The sequence below is a fragment of the Pipistrellus hanaki genome (genome assembly GCF_964339955.1).
Source record: "Pipistrellus hanaki genome assembly, chromosome: 15".
NCBI lineage: Eukaryota > Metazoa > Chordata > Mammalia > Chiroptera > Vespertilionidae > Pipistrellus > Pipistrellus hanaki.
The window spans coordinates 51,073,204-51,089,309 of NC_140517.1; the positions used below are offsets into that span (position 1 = coordinate 51,073,204).

The 16,106-nt window shown below is 62.5% G+C and overlaps 1 protein-coding gene across 4 annotated transcripts; it reads left to right on the top strand.

The window, feature by feature from the left end:
• The first annotated feature begins 160 nt into the window (after positions 1 to 160).
• On the top strand, positions 161 to 15,512 carry LOC311633574 (uncharacterized protein). 4 transcript variants are annotated; one of them, XM_084906396.1, is made up of 3 exons: positions 161 to 285; positions 4,273 to 4,399; positions 11,128 to 15,512. In XM_084906396.1, the coding sequence occupies exons 1-3, from the start codon at positions 256 to 258 to the stop codon at positions 12,780 to 12,782; spliced, it is 1,812 nt and encodes a 603-aa protein (XP_084762522.1). In that variant the 5' UTR covers positions 161 to 255; the 3' UTR covers positions 12,783 to 15,512. The 4 variants fall into 4 exon arrangements, 3 of the variants coding, with proteins under 3 accessions (XP_084762522.1, XP_084762523.1, XP_084762521.1); XM_084906397.1 differs by lacking the exon at positions 161 to 285 and adding an exon at positions 3,250 to 3,547; XM_084906395.1 differs by lacking the exons at positions 161 to 285; positions 4,273 to 4,399 and adding exons at positions 8,450 to 8,861; positions 9,968 to 10,094.
• The last annotated feature ends 594 nt before the right edge of the window (positions 15,513 to 16,106 follow it).

Genomic DNA, 16,106 nt, shown 5'->3' on the forward strand with positions numbered 1-16,106 from the left:
GCCCCGCGGCTCTGGGCCAATCACGGCGCGCTGGTGGGGCGGGACTTCCGGTCCCTGCGGGAAGTCGTCATCTGCCTGTGCCGGGTCGCGCTCTCCGGCAGTGGACGGGACACGCGGGGGCTGAGCTCGGGGCGCGCCTCTCAGCCGAGGTCGCCCCGCTCCGGGCCGGGAGTGGGTGGCGGTCGCCTGAGGCGGACGCACCCACCACGGCCTCCGCCCGCCCGTCCGGACTGCGCTTTCCCTCGGGGTCCCGCCATGGCGGCGGCGCAGGTGCACCCGGCGCAGGTGAGCGCACGGCGGTTCGGAGCGGGCTCCCTGGCCCGGCCGAGGCCGCGTCCGCCGCAGGGTCCCGCCTGGACCCGGCTGTTTGTGTGGAGCAGCGTCATCTCGCCGCCACCGCCATCGGCTCCTCCAGACCCCCCTCTCCCCCCGCTGCCCCGCACCCCAGCCGACCTCTGACCTCCGTTCTCCGCTGACCGCGCCCCGTTCTCCTCCATCCCCGACCTTTGTCCTTGCACTGGCTTTTTAACTTACCTTAAATTTATTGCAGAAACGAAGGGAGAGAGAGTAACAGTGAGAGAGAATCGTTGATTGGCTGCCTCCTGCACGCCCCCCATTGGGGATGGCAACCCCCAGCCCTGGCCTGGAATCCAACAGTGAGGTCCTGGTTCATAGGGCCATGCTCACCCACTGAGCCACAGGCCGGATGAGACTGTGTCTCTTCTTTATTATTGTTTTTTAAAATATTTTTTATTGATTTCAGAGAGGAAGGGAGAGGGAGAGAGAGAAACATCAATTGGCCCCACACTGGGGGCCAAGCCTACAACCCAGACAAATGCCCTTGACCAGAATCGAACCTGAGACCCTTCAGTCCACAGTCCGAGGCTCTAGCCACTGAGTCAAACCAGTTAGGGCAGTGGTCAGCAAACTCATTAGTCAACAGAGCCAAATATCAACAGCACAACGATTGACATTTCTTTGGAGAGCCACATTTTTTAAACTTAAACTTCTTCTAACACCACTTCTTCAACATAGACTCGCCCAGGCCATGGTATTTTGTGGAAGAGCCACACTCAAGGGGCCAAAGAGCCGCATGTGGCTCTCAAGCCACAGTTTGCACTGAATGCGGCAAGGCCTTCACCCACTGCTCCACGTTCATCGTGCATAAGAGGGCCCACACTGGGGAAAAGCCTTTTTGAGTGCAAGGAATGTGGCAAAGCCTTCAGCACTAGGAAAGACCTCATCAAACACATCAGCATCCACACCAGAGAGGAGCCTTACAAGTGCGGTGAGTGTGGGAAGGCTTTTAGCCGCAGGTCAGGTTTCCCGAGGCACCAGTGGGTTCACAGAGGAAAGAAGCCCTATGAGTGCAGCGAGTGTGGGAAAACCTGCTGGAGCACCAACCTCATCCGACACGCTGTCATCCACACCGGGGAGAAGCCCTGTGACTGAATGGAGTGTGAAAAGGGCTTTGGTCACAGCTCATCCCTCAGTTAGCATCAAAAAGTTCACACTGGGAGATACCCTGTCAGTGTAACAGAAGTGGGAAAACCCTTCCCAAGTGGACAGTCCTCAGCAACCTCCCAGAACTGTGAGTGGGAAAACTTTGAATGAAAACACTGTGGGAAATATTTTACCAGAATCTGGTCGTTTATACCAAAGAATCCCCCCAGGTTTCCCTGTGAGAAAACCTGCTGCAGGGTATCGATCGTCATCTAATGAGTCATGTTGGTATGATTCAGCCTAGAGTCTTATTCTGCATCTGAGAATTCATCCAAGAGAGTGATCTGATCTAGCCATCTGTGCACTTAGCAAAACCTCCAGCCAGATCTCTTGCAGCTTTACACTGCGAAATTATCTCGGATATTTAAACAAAGCAAGAGGAGACATTTAAACAAAGCAAGGGGCGTTTCCTGCAGCGGGGGGCGGGACTTCCTGTCCATTTCCGGAGTCCTTCCACGGGGGCGGTTGCTGAGAAGAGAGAGACAAATGCAAGTGCCGTTTCCTTCAGACTTCCCTGAGAAGCCTACGGCAAGCTGTCATCCCTCATGTCCTAGTGGGAACAAGCTGGTTTGTTTCAGATGTCAGAAGACCTTATTCCGCCATTTGTCTTGTGTATACATTCACTGCCCTCCGGTATCAGGAGAGTTAGACGGTTGAAGGTATGTCTGACAACACTGATGGAACGCTTTTGTTCCACAACATTTTCTCTACCTGTGAGCAGCACGGGTCTATGAGAAATAGGAAGGCTTTAAGAGAGAAATGCTTTTATATTGAGATGTACGTATCGTACAGGAGAAGCCTATGAGACTTAAATTTCCTGTTGAAAATGACAAAACATTTAAAAAAAAAAAAAAAAAGTGTATGGCCCTGGATGGTTTGGCTCAATGAGTAGAGTGTCAGTCTGTGGACTGAAAGGTTCGATTCTGGCCAAGGGCACATGCCTGTGTTGCGGGCTTGGTCCCCAGTTTGAGGTGATTCTCATCATTGAGGTTTCTATTACCCTCTCACTTTCCCTTCCTCTCTGAAATCAATAAAATGTATTAAAAAAAAAAGGGGGGGGGGCGTGTATGTGTGAATTGGAAATTTTTAAAAATGTTATGGCTTTAACCACCCCAAAGGCATTCCTCATCTTTATCTACTTGGTTGGTTGGTTGTTTTTTTCCCTCTGTTTTTCTGTGGGGAGAGGATGACAGTGTGGCTCTGTAACCTTCCCTGATGGATCCCAGTTATACCCTCTGATTGTGATCTCTGAGCTCCCATCTCAACCATTTTCTCGAGGTTAAATTTGAGCCAAAAGAAAATACTTGACTGGACTAAGTTAAAGAAGAATGTTAAAGTCAGAGAAACACACAATGCCCCATTGGATGCCTGAAATCAAGCAGAGTCCTGAACCCCCCTTTACATGTTTTATTTCCTATACATATTAGCTATATATATATAGCGTGGATATGCTGAAAAGATTCACGTCCTGGGTGAGCCGTAGTAGGTACACTGTGATTTCATCCTGCAATTTAATTTATGAATTACTTCTGGACTTTTCCATTTAATATTTTTTAAAAACGTGGGTGTTTTCAAGAGAAAGCGAAACCCGCCCCAATGTTTGGAGACTCGGCTCTGTGTTTCCGGTCTGTTTCCATGGAGAAGCCGCGCATGCGCTCGGAGGCGCCATAGCCCGCCTTGCCTAGCTGCTGGGCCAATGGCGGCGCAGGAGAGGGGCGTTTCCTGCATCGGGGGCGGGATTTCCTGTCCATTTCCGTAGTTCTTCCTCGGGGGCGGCTGCTGATTGGCCCGGGACCACGTGGCCCCCGGCGCCCCCCGCGTGGGCGCGACTCCGGGGCTGAGCCGGGGAGACGGCAACGCGGCCGCAGCCCCCGCGCCCGAGCGACGGCGGCGCCCCGACCGCCAGCGGCCGCGCCCCGGGCCCTTTCGCTCCGGCGCCGGGAGGGAGCCGCGCGCCCGGGGTCCCCGCCCGGCCACCTGCCCCCCGGGACCCCTCCTCGCCGGCCCCGCAGCCGGGACGGCCGCGCTGATGACTTCCGCGCAGGTGAGGGGGGCCCCGGGGCCTCACCTGCCGGCCTTCCTGGTCCCCCCGACCCCCGCTCCCGGCGGTGACGGCGGCCCGGGTCGGGGCATCCCCGCTACGGGTCCCCTCCGGGCCGGGGCCGGCGGCCGGGCCTCGGGTGGTGCGCGGCGGGGGGGAGGCCGGGCAGGGGGTGCCCGGGGCGGGAGTCGGGGCTGGCGGGGCCGCCTGGGGAGCGGGGTTCCCCGAGGGAAAGTTCGGGGAGCGGAGGACGGGGTGGATGGAACGCTTGTCACGGTCCTCGGGGGCCCCCTGGCGGCGGAGCGGAGACTGGCAGTGAGGCTGGCGGGAGGGCGGGCGGGCGGGCGGGGATCGTGTGGAGAGATGGACGGCCTGGGAGCCCCAGTGGCTGGAGGGTCTGGGCGACCCCGGACACCGGGAGACCGGGCCGGCGGGGGAGTGTGGGGGGCCCCTCCTGCCAGACCCGCCGACCACACGGTACTGTACCCGGACCATCCGAGGGCCCCCCCCACCCCACCCCCAAAGCTTATGGGTTGAAAACACGAGGATTATCTCACCTCTCTAGAGGTCTGACCACCCGGCCACACCTCCAGGCCTCCGCTCACCGTGGGAGCAGGGAGGGCTGGGAGGGAGGCCGGGAGCAGGGGGAGCTGGGAGGGGTGTCCGTGTGGGCAGGGAGGGCTGAGGGGTCCCTTGCTGCCGGAGGGCTGACCTGTCCCCTCCCGCAGGCCCGGGTGACCTTCGAGGACGTGTTCGTGTCCTTCTCCCGGGAGGAGTGGGGGCTCCTGGACGAGGCCCAGCGGCGCCTGTACCGCGACGTGATGCTGGAGACCTTCGCCCTCGTGTCCTCGCTGGGTGAGGCCCCCTCCGGCACCTGTTGCTCCGGGGAATTCCCCCGGCTTCTGGGTTATCCCGCAGGTTCTGTGGGTCACGCATCGGGCACGTCCCATGGGCACCTGCAGCGCGAGGCCTCTGTGACCTCGGGGTCACGCTGTCCGGGCTGCCGTGTCTCCTCCCGGCTCAGGCTGGGGGCGAAGCTCCTTTCAAGGTCATACATCGAATGGGGGTGGGGGGGCTGGTCATAGCGGGTCCTCAGTTTCTTCCTTTTCCTTTTTTTTTTTTTTTAATATGTTTTCTTGGTTTCATAGAGGAAGCAAGAGGGAGAGAGAGAGCTAGAAGCATCAGTGATGAGAGGGAATCATTGACTGACTCCCTCTTGCACACCCCCCCACTAGAGATCAAGCCCGAAACCCAGGCATGTGCCTTCGACCGGAATCAAACCCGGTCGAATGGCCCGGGACCCTTTAGTCCGCAGCCCGACGCTCCATCCACTGAGCCACACCAGCCGGGGCCCTTCCGGTCCGAGATGGACTTCGGTATTTTTGTGTGATCCGTTTCCAGAAGTGACTTCCCATTGTTTTCTTGCCATCCTCTCACATGCCCCTGACCAGAATCGAACCTGGGACCTTTCAGTCGGCAGACCGACGTTCTACCACTGAGCCACACCGGTTTCGGCTGTAAATATTTTTATTGATTTCAGAGAGAAAAGGAGAGGGAGAGAGAGATGGAAACATCGATGAGAGAGAATCATGGATCGGCTGCCGCCTGTTCGCCCGCTACTGGGGATGGAGCCCACAACCCAGGCCTGTGCCCTTGGCCGTAATCAAACCTGGGACCCTTCAGTCCACAGGCCAACACTCTGTCCACTGAGCCAAACTGGCCAGGGCACCAGATGTTTCCTCATACTCCCTTTCCTCTCCCTGGGGAGGTCACCCGGGTCCCTGCCGGCCACTCACCAGCCTTCTCTCCCCTCAGGACTTGCCGTGTCCCGGTCCCCCGCGGGCACCCACGCGGAGTAGGCGCAGAGCCCGGGCTCCTGGGAAGGGGGCGCAGCCCCAGGCCCCGCGGAGGAGACGGGGAGGCCGGGCGCCATGAGAAGCGGTGAGACGTGTGGCTCAGGGCGCGTCAAGGCCGGCCCACGGGACACCAGCTGCCCGCTGCGCGGCGTGTCCCCGGGACTTCTGTCAGCGTCCATGGCTAACCATCCTGCTCCTCGGCCCCGGGGGATTTGGTGGGATTGGTTCTCAGCCTCACCTGAGGGTACGTTTGTAGAAAGAGGAACGTGGATGTGATGGAGATTTGTGGATCAGGTGCCTCTCGTACCCGCCCCCGCTGAGGATCGAACCTGCAGCCCGGTGCTGCGGCCGCTGAGCTCCTGGCCCATGTCTGGCTGGGCGCAGTCCAGCCCTGACCTGGGGTTCCTTGTCCCCATCCTCCACCCCGGCCCTGGGTCTTGTCTGCTCTTGGCTTCTTCCCTTTAACGGGCGGCTGTCCACGTGCCTGCTTTCTCCTCAAGACTTGAATGTCCGGCTGCAGCCAGACCTCTGCCGCCCTTCCACAGCACTCGGCCGTCACAGGGCCTCGGCCTTGGCCTTGGCAGACCGAGCCTCTTCTTGCACTGTTCCATCCGTGTGTGTGTGTGTGTGTGTGTGTGTGTGTGTGTGTGTGTGTAATTTGTAATTGTTTTCAGAGGAAGGGAGGGAGAGAAACATCCATGAGAGAGAACCATCGGCTGCCTCCTGCACGCCCCACACTGGGGATGGAGCCTGCTATCCGGGCCTGTGCCCTGATGGGGACTCGAACCCTGACCTCCTGGGTCAAAGGTCGGCGCTCACCCACGGAGCCTCGCAGCTGGGCTGTGTCCATCCTTACACCCTCTCCCCTGAGGGTCCCCCCCTGAGCGCCCTCCCTCCTCCCTGACGTGACGTGGGGGGAGGAAAGGAGATGTGACAGAAGGGAGAGCACGGGGGCTGCTCTCCGGTTCCCTGCGAGCCCAGGGCAGTTCCTCAGGATGCTGCTGGGGGCGGGGACAGCTGGGCTTGGGGTGAAATGGCCTCCTCCCTTCACCTGACGCTCTGCCCTCCCCCCCAGAGCACCCACGGGTGTTCCCTGAAAGCTTCCTTGGTTGCAAACGCTGTCTGGGCCGTGGGGAGCGCAAGTCTGCTCAATGTGGAGACTTCATTTATGAAGCTTTAGGGCCTAAAGCAGCTCATTTATGAAGCCCTTAGGGTAAGGTGACCAGACGTCCGACTTTTGGCGGGGCAGCCCCGATTTCCAACAATCTGTCCCACGTCCAGCGGCGTTTTAAAAAAGTCATGATTTTTTCAAAAAATTGGGACATTTTTATTTTATTTTTTAATTTTTTAAAAAATATATTTTATTGACTTTTTACAGAGAGGAAGGGAGAGAGATAGAGAGCTAGAAACATCGATGAAAGAGAAACATTGACCAGCTGCCTCTTGCACACCCCCTACTGGGGATGTGCCCGCAACCAAGGTCCATGCCCTTGACCGGAATCGAACCCGGGACCTTTCAGTCCCCAGACCGACGCTCTATCCACTGAGCCAAACCGGTTTCAGCAAAAAAATCGGGACTTTTTTAAAATGGCGCAGGACAAAATGTTAGAAATGGGGACGTCTGGTTACCTTACCTTAGGGCCTAAAGGAGGTCATCGATGGAGCCTTAGGGCCCTCAGGAGGGCTCCCTGATCCATGCTATACCTAAGGAGATAGGTCCTTACCTGTGCGGGGTGTGCTGTGCAGTGCAGTGCGGGTTAAGACCATTCAAGGCCTCCGATCCATGTATGACGTGTTTGTTGTTTTTGAGATGCTAGAATTGACACGATATTGTGTAAGTTTAAGACAGAAAGTATATGTATCCGATAGGTTTGTGTTGCACAGTGGTGGCCGTCCGGCATCAGCGGACCCCTCCATGGTGTCCTCTGTGGTGGGGACAGGGACCACGTGTGATGTTGTGATGATGTCATTGTCTGTAGCCTCTGTCCTGGGTGCTGTCTCACTCATCTCAGCGTAATGTCCTCAAGGTCCACCCGTGTTTCACATGTGACAGGATTTCCTCCTGTCTGCTGGTTGAATGATACTCCAGTGTGTGTGTGTGTGTGTGTGTATCACACCTTTTATCCATTCATCCATTGCTGGCACCTAGGCTGTCTGCACTTCTTGGCTGTTGTGAGCAATGCTGTAATAAACACGCGGGTGCATATGTCTCTTCAGTAGCATGTTTTCTTTTCCTTTGGCTCTATACCCAGAAGTGGAATTGCTGGATCATAAGACTTATTTTTAATTTTTTAAAATATACTTTTTATTGAGGAGAAAGGGAGAGAGAAAGAGAGAAACATGAATGATGAGAGAGAATCATGGATCAGCTGCCCCACACTGGGCATGAGCCCACAGCCAGGGCATGTGCCCTTGACCAGAATGAACCTGGGACCCTCAGGCACTCTACCCACTGAACTACACCAGCCAGGGCTTATTTAACTTCTTGATGGCATCCATTCTTAAAGGTGTGAGGTGATATCATGGGGGAAGGGGGATTAGTTTGTTTAACTGATTTTTAGGGAGAGGGATAGAGGGATACAAACACAAATGAGAGAGGAACTTCATCAACTGGCTACCTCCTGCATGGCCCCTCCTGGGGACCCAGGGGCAACTGGGACATGTGCCGTGACCTCCTGGTTCATAGATCCAGGCTCAACCACTGAGCAACACTGGCCAGGCCCTTGCTCAATTTAAATCTCAGATCCCTCCCCCTAAATACATACATAAATCTCGAGTGCCCAAAGGTGAGAGAGGCGAAGCACCTCTTCTGGGATTAAGGAATGGATCACCTGCAGGAAGACGTGGCACGGTCTCTCTCCCCCGCCAACCACGGAAATAGGGCGCGTCCCCTTTAAGACTCGACTCTATTCCCCACTGAAGTCCTTGGCACCGCCCTCACCAGAACCTCAGGTGCCAGGGCAACGAACTACGTTACCCAGAAGCCTATGCCTTGCGCATGCGCGTTGTGTCACGGCCACTCCGAAGATGGCGTTTCTGGCGCCCGTCAGGCCGGGCAGAGGCGGGACTTCCGGCGCCGGCGCCATGGCGTATTCAGCCCGCGCCGGGACTGTCAGTCCACTCGGGCGGGCAGTTGAGGCTCGGAGTTCGGGGCGCGGCCCGCTGGCCGCGGGGTGCTCGGACCGGAGCCACAGGGACGGTTCCGGGGGAAGGACGGCCCCGCGCGTGCGGGACGCGCCATGGTCCCCGCAGCGGGGCGGGCGGCCCTGCGCCCAGGTGCCCGCGGGGGCCGCGCTCTGCCCGCGCCCCGTCCGGCCCGGGCCCCGGCGGCGCTTCCCTGAGGAGCCGGAGCGGAGCGTGAGGGCCCGGCTCCCGCGCGACCTCAGCCCCTTCCCCGGCCGCGGGCGGGGGTGCGGCTGCGGGACCCCATGGCGGCCGCCGCGCCCGCGGACCCGGCTGCGGTGAGTGGCGGGAGGCGCTCCCTCCCCGGCGGCCCCTCCGCCGACCGGGGCGAGGCTCCGCGCCCGGCGTCCGCGGCGGGAGGTGTGCTCGGCCCCGGGCCCCGGCACCGTCCCCTCCACACCGCCCCCCGGAGGCGGGAGCGCTGCGGGAGGAGCCCCCGGTCTCCGCTGCGTCCCGTGAGGCCAGGGAGGCAGCCGAGGAGGGAGCCGGCTCCCGTCACGTCCAGGGCACCCCCGGGGCCTCTGCTGGCGGCGGTGGGAGGGTGGGACAGGGGAGGGAGGGCACCCGCCTTGGGTGTCAGGAGAGATGGGGGCGGGGGCGGGGAGGCCGAGGGAGGCTACTGCACCTGCCCCAGGGTGGGGGTGGGAGGGGGCACCAGAGTGGTTGGTGGCCCTGGGGGTCAGAGAAGCCTGTGGGCTTTGTATGTGTTGTTGTTTTTTGTTGTTTTTAATCCACCCCCACTGATTTTTTAAAATACACACACACACACACACACACACACACAGCTGGGGGCTGTGGAGGACCGGGACTGGGGGTGCCCGGGTGAGCAGGGAGGGCGGGGAGGGAGGCCGGGGAGCAGGGGGAGCTGGGAGGGAGGCCGGGGAGCAGGGAGGGCTGGGAGGGAGCCCGGGGAGCAGGGAGGGCTGGGAGGGAGCCCGGGGAGCAGGGGGAGCTGGGAGGCGGGGAGCAGGGGGAGCTGGGAGGGAGGCCGGGGAGCAGGGAGGGCTGGGAGGGAGCCCGGGGAGCAGGGAGGGCTGGGAGGGAGCCCGGGGAGCAGGGGGAGCTGGGAGGCGGGGAGCAGGGGGAGCTGGGAGGGAGGCCGGGGAGCAGGGAGGGCTGGGAGGGAGGCTGGGGAGCAGGGGGAGCTGGGAGGCGGGGAGCAGGGGGAGCTGGGAGGGAGGCCGGGGAGCAGGGGGAGCTGGGAGGGAGGCCGGGGAGCAGGGGGAGCTGGGAGGCGGGGAGCAGGGGGAGCTGGGAGGGAGGCCGGGGAGCAGGGGGAGCTGGGAGGGAGGCCGGGAGCAGGGGGAGCTGGGAGGGAGGCAGGGGAGCAGGGAGGGCTGAGGGGTCCCTTGCTGCCGGAGGGCTGACCTGTCCCCTCCCGCAGGCCCGGGTGACCTTCGAGGACGTGTTCGTGTCCTTCTCCCCGGAGGAGTGGGGGCTCCTGGACGAGGCCCAGCGGCGCCTGTACTGCGACGTGATGCTGGAGACCTTCGCCCTCGTGTCCTCGCTGGGTGAGGCCCCCTCCGGCACCTCAGTCGTTGGCGTGGCAATCACCCCACGTCTGGCGGCTCACCCCGGCGAACAGTCACTGTCTGTCGGTGCAGGGAGCCCGGTCCCAGCTCCCCCAGCTCCTGGCTCAGGCCGTCCCTGTCCAGAAGGTTCAGCCACGCTGTCCCCCGAGCCGCGTGCCCCTCGCAGGCCCGTCCGGGGAGAATCCGCTCACTCACTCACGCATCTGTGTTCACAAGGTCCGTCTCCCACGGCTTGTTGCCGGAGCAGAACTCCCCTGGCCGCGGGCCGAGGCCTCAGGGCCACCGGCCGGCCTTCCCGCCGCCCCCAGCGTGGGAGCCCTGCTCTGAGCAGAGGGGCCGCCCAGGGCGGACGCTGTTTTCTGGCCTGAAGCGACCTCCCTTCATTTCGCCTTACCCTGTTCCTTCAAACGGGTCGGTCAGTCCGTCCACAGGGAAGCTTATCTCAGGACAGAACATCCCGGGGAGTCTTCCCGGCGGCCTCCGCCTGCCCACACCCCCCGCCCTGGTGCGTGGTCCCTGCTCCCAGGGGCAGCGTTCTGTCCCGTCGGGGCCGTGACATGAACCCTCTCCCTCCCTCCCTTGGCTCGGGGGTCAGGGCTGGGTCGTGTGCAGGACCCTTCCTCTCTGAGGAGCCCCCACCTGCTGCCCAAAGCCGGCAGGGACGGGCTGGAGATGGGGCTCTCTCAGTGGCTCTGGATTCTGCCCGGCGGGCGCCCCTGGCCCAGCCCGGCGGTGCCTCTGTGTCCCGGGTTTGCCCTCGTCCTCGGCTGACATTCCCAGGGCCCTCGGCCAGAGCCTACAGGTGTTGCCCTGGTCACTTCTTGCCTCGGTCATTGGCTGCTCTGCCAGACATCAGATCCATTCTGTGATGCTCGGAGGGCCTCGGCTGACGGGGCCCTCCCTCGCCCCTCCTGGCTCCGGCGGGCCACTCCCAGCGTGTGACACGCCCGGGGGACAGGGCTGCTCTTCCCGCCGAGTCCTCGCACCCGGCACAGCGTTTCTTTGCTTCCAGGTTGCTGGCGAGACGCCGACTGCGCGGCAGCCCCTCCCGAGCAGAGCGCCCCTGCGGACGCGTCGTGGGACGGGACGCCCCAGCCGGGTCCGTCTGTCCAGAGAGCCCACCCGTGGGAGGCGTGTGACCCGCTCCTCGGGGCCGCTGTGCCCCTGGGCGACGTCCAGGGACCGCACCCCACGCAGGACCCGTGCACACGCGGCCCAGGTGCGAGAGGACCCCCGGGCCGTGCAGACGCGGACTCGCAGGAGGAGGAGCGCGGCACAGCGAGCCCCCGCGGCGGGGACGGCGGTGGGGCCGCCCGCACGTCAGGGGGGCCCGTCCCTCGCGAGGAGGAGGGGACGGACTCGCTGGGCAGCTCTGGCCTCCTCCGGCCCCGGACCCCTCACTGCGGGCTGGGCCCTCACCAGCGGGCCGGGCTCGGGGAGCAGGGGCCTCCCGCCGAGGGGAGGCCCGTCGGAGGCCTGCCCCGAGGCAGCGTGTCCCAGGAGACGGGGGCTCCGGGTCACCACGGGAGGCTTCACGGCGGGGAGGCCTTCGCCCACCCGTCCCACCTCCGGGCGCACCGGAAGCTGCACCCGGGGAGGAGGCATCACACGTGCGGCGACTGCGGCAAGGCCTTCGGCCGCAAGGACACGCTGGCCCAGCACCGGCGGGTGCACACCGGGGAGCGGTCCTACGACTGCGGCGAGTGCGGCAAGGCCTACAGCCGGAGCTCCCACCTGGCGCAGCACCGGCGGGCGCACACCGGGGAGCGGCCCTACGCGTGCGGGGACTGCGGCAAGGCCTTCGGCCGCAAGGACACGCTGGCCCAGCACCGGCGCTTCCACACGGGCGAGCGGCCCTACGCCTGCAGCCAGTGCGGCAAGCTCTTCAGCCAGAGCTCCCACCTGATGGAGCACTGGAGGATCCACACCGGGGCCCGGCCCTACGAGTGCGGCGAGTGCGGCAAGTTCTTCAGCCACAACTCCAGCCTCACCAAGCACCGCAGGGTCCACACGGGCGCCCGGGCCCACGTGTGCCCCGAGTGCGGGAAGGCGTTCGGCTGCAAGGACACGCTGGTGCAGCACCAGGCCACCCACACCGGGGCCCGGCCGCACGCCTGCGGCGCCTGCGGGAAGGCCTTCAGCCGCAAGGACACGCTGGCGCAGCACCAGAAGACCCACACGGGGGAGCGGCCGTACGCCTGCGGCCAGTGCGGGAAGCTCTTCAGCCACAACTCCAACCTGATCGTGCACCAGCGGGTCCACACCGGGGCCAAGCCCTACGCGTGCGGCGAGTGCGGGAAGCGCTTCAGCCACAACTCCAGCCTCATCCTGCACCGGCGCGTGCACTCGGGCGCCCGGCCGTACGTGTGCGGCGAGTGCGGGAAGGCCTACATCAGCTCCTCCCACCTCGTCCAGCACAAGAAGGCGCACACAGGAGCCAGGCCCTACGCGTGCGGCGAGTGCGGGAAGCTCTTCAGCCGCAGCTCCGGCCTCCTCCTGCACCGGCGGGTGCACACGGGAGAAAAGCCGTACGTGTGCGGCGCCTGTGGGAAGGCCTACGGCAGGAGCTCCCACCTGGCCCGGCACCAGAAGGCTCACGCGGGGGCGAGGCCTCACGACCGCGACGGTCTGCGGGGCCCTTTGGCGGCGTCTCTTGGACTCGTGTAGCCCCGGAGGCTCACGCCAGAGAAGGGCCTTAGGAGTGCGGGGCGTGTGCCGCCTCCGTGTTCGTCCTCAGCACCCACAGCGGAGGGCGCTGTGTGAGCACCGGGTACCGAGGGAGCACCGGCCTGCAGGGAGCCCCGTCCGTGCTTGCACCGGCCTGGGACACCCAGGGGAGAGTCTTCATGAGGGAGGGCACCGAGGGAGCACCGGCCTGCAGGGAGCCCCGTCCGTGCTTGCACCGGCCTGGGACACCCCGGGGAGAGTCTTCATGAGGGACGGGCACCGAGGGAGCACCGGCCTGCAGGGAGCCCCGTCCGTGCTTGCACCGGCCTGGGACACCCCGGGGAGAGTTTTCATGAGGGAGGGCACCGAGGGAGCACCGGCCTGCAGGGAGCCCCGTCCGTGCTTGCACCGGCCTGGGACACCCCGGGGAGAGTCTTCATGAGGGACGGGCACCGAGGGAGCACCGGCCTGCAGGGAGCCCCGTCCGTGCTTGCACCGGCCTGGGACACCCCGGGGAGAGTCTTCATGAGGGACGGGCACCGAGGGAGCACCGGCCTGCAGGGAGCCCCGTCCGTGCTTGCACCGGCCTGGGACACCCTGGGGAGAGTCTTCATGAGGGAGGGCACCGAGGGAGCACCGGCCTGCAGGGAGCCCCGTCCGTGCTTGCACCGGCCTGGGACACCCCGGGGAGAGTCTTCATGAGGGACGGGCACCGAGGGAGCACCGGCCTGCAGGGAGCCCCGTCCGTGCTTGCACCGGCCTGGGACACCCCGGGGAGAGTCTTCATGAGGGACGGGCACCGAGGGAGCACCGGCCTGCAGGGAGCCCCGTCCGTGCTTGCACCGGCCTGGGACACCCCGGGGAGAGTCTTCATGAGGGAGGGCACCGAGGGAGCACCGGCCTGCAGGGAGCCCCGTCCGTGCTTGCACCGGCCTGGGACACCCCGGGGAGAGTCTTCATGAGGGAGGGCACCGAGGGAGCACCGGCCTGCAGGGAGCCCCGTCCGTGCTTGCACCGGCCTGGGACACCCCGGGGAGAGTCTTCATGAGGGAGGGCACCGAGGGAGCACCGGCCTGCAGGGAGCCCCGTCCGTGCTTGCACCGGCCTGGGACACCCCGGGGAGAGTCTTCATGAGGGAGGGCACCGAGGGAGCACCGGCCTGCAGGGAGCCCCGTCCGTGCTTGCACCGGCCTGGGACACCCCGGGGAGAGTCTTCATGAGGGACAGTGCGCTTTCCCAGCCGTCCGGTGCGTATGGCAGAGCCATCGCTGCCGCCAGCCGCCAGAGTCCCACAGGTGTCAGTCACCCAGGATGCTCAGGGAAGGCAGACCCCTGCACACACTCATTCCCTGGAGGGAATCCGAGTGTCCGAGCCACAGAAGGTCCTCACTTCCCTCACGGGGTTCTGATGGACGTGGTCGAGCTCTGGCCCCAGGATCCGAGTGGGAGTCTGCTGGGCATTGCCCACACAGGCTTCTCTTCTCCAAGTAGCAGGGGCTCTAAACATGAGAGCCGTGAGCCACTGGTCCTCTTCCACCCACCCACCACGGTCTGCTGCCCGGCTCTGGTGTGCCGCGGGTCAGGCCTGCTGTGGGGCGTGGCAGCTCCAGGAGGCCTGCTCCCCGTGGGACGTCCACTGAGAGGAACCTGGGTGCAGCCAACACGCAGAGAGGGACACCTGTGTTGGCACCAACCTCATGTGCCTGAGAAGGGACAGCAGGAGGGCAGAGGACGGGCCTCGGTCCACGTTGGCCCAGTTTGCACTATTGTCTGAGGCTCGAGAGACGCGACTGGAGACCGTGTGTGCCTGACCCTGCGGCCTGCAAGCCCAGGCTTCCTGGAGCCCGGAGTCCACGCTGAGAAACCGCCGGTGCTTCTGGGAGCACCGTGCTTAGGAGACATCCCATCCCTCCCAGCACGTTTGGGGACCTCTGTCCCTGGATCCGTGCGGGAGCCGTCCCCGGGGACCAGAATGCGTGGGCAGGTGTCAGCCACTGGAGGGCCACAGGGCAGCCTCTGCGAGGGACTGACCGGCAGACGAGAGGGTCTGTGTCTGTTACACAGGCCATCTACAAAGGCCATGGAGGCAGAGAGGGCACAGGTCTCAGGACCTCGGGAGTCTGCGTCTCCTGTGGCTCCTCTCCTCCCTGGCCGTCACTGCCCCGCTTGAAAGGAGGCGGGAAGGCCCGGAGGCTGTGTGTGTGACGCGGAGATGGACGGACCTCACGCCTCTCTCCGGGGCTCACCCTTCTACATCCTGGGGCGCGGGACCTGGTAGCACAAGATAGCTGGCACATGTGACCTGGCAGGAGGGAGGGCAAGTACGCGTGTTTTTATCAAGGTGTGATTGGCATGAAAGACAGCACATAGGAGCGTGACATGCTTCGTAGTGTGTACATCATGTGTACAAGCCTGAGGAAACATGACCGAAACCAGGACAGTGACCATGTCCAACAGCAGCACAGGGGCCCTGTTAGAGGCCTTTCCTCCCAGGCCTTTCAAACCATTTCCCACAATTTGCAAACAGCAGCCTTTTCTAGGTTTTTGTGCTTTCTGCCGGGAATGGGATTCTGGCTCTTTTCACTAATCATAATGGTTTTCAGATGAACTCATCTTGTTACATGCACCAATGGTTCATTCATTTGTACTGTTAGGGGTTATTCCGTTGTATGGCTATTTGGGTGGTTTTCCAGTTTGGGGCTATTGCAAATAAAGCTGCTGTGAATATCATCAGTGTGTGTGATCCCTGAATGCATGGATGGACCACAGTTCACCCACCCACCCGCTGAAAGACGGCAAGGGCTACAGGTAGCGTTTTTCTTTTCATCTGATGCAAAATGTTTATTGCTTTTTAAAGTTTCCGCTTGTAATTTTTCCTTTTGCCTAGAGCAGCGGTTCTCAACCTTCCTAATGCCTCCACCCTGTAATACAATTCCTCATGTGGTGGTGACCCCCAACCATAAAATTACTTTCATTGCTACTTGATAACTAATTTTGCTACTGTTATGTATTGTAATGTGCACTGCGGGGGGGAGGGGGGGGGTCCCTCAGCCCCGCCTGCACCCTCTCAGTCTGGGAGCCCCCTGGGGACATCTGCCCTCTGTGGGGAGAGGGTCTAAGCCGGCAGTCGGACACCCTTAGCGCTGCTACAGAGGCAGGAGAGGCTCACCAGCCGTGAGCCTGGCTTCTGGCTGAGCAGCACTCCTGTGGGAGCACACTGACCACCAGGGCATAGCGCCTGCATTGAGTATCTGCCCCTGGTGGTCAGAGCACGTGCATAGCGACTGGCCATTCCACCATTATGTCCATTTGCATAATAGCCTT

Bases quoted from the DNA above. Each gene is read 5' to 3' on its own strand.
- LOC311633574 (XM_084906395.1), top strand. From the start codon at position 8,829: ATGGCGGCCGCCGCGCCCGCGGACCCGGCTGCG. The intron at 8,862-9,967 runs GTGAGTGGCGGG...CCCCTCCCGCAG, and splicing joins CGCCCGCGGACCCGGCTGCG to GCCCGGGTGACCTTCGAGGA. The intron at 10,095-11,127 runs GTGAGGCCCCCT...CTTTGCTTCCAG, and splicing joins CGCCCTCGTGTCCTCGCTGG to GTTGCTGGCGAGACGCCGAC.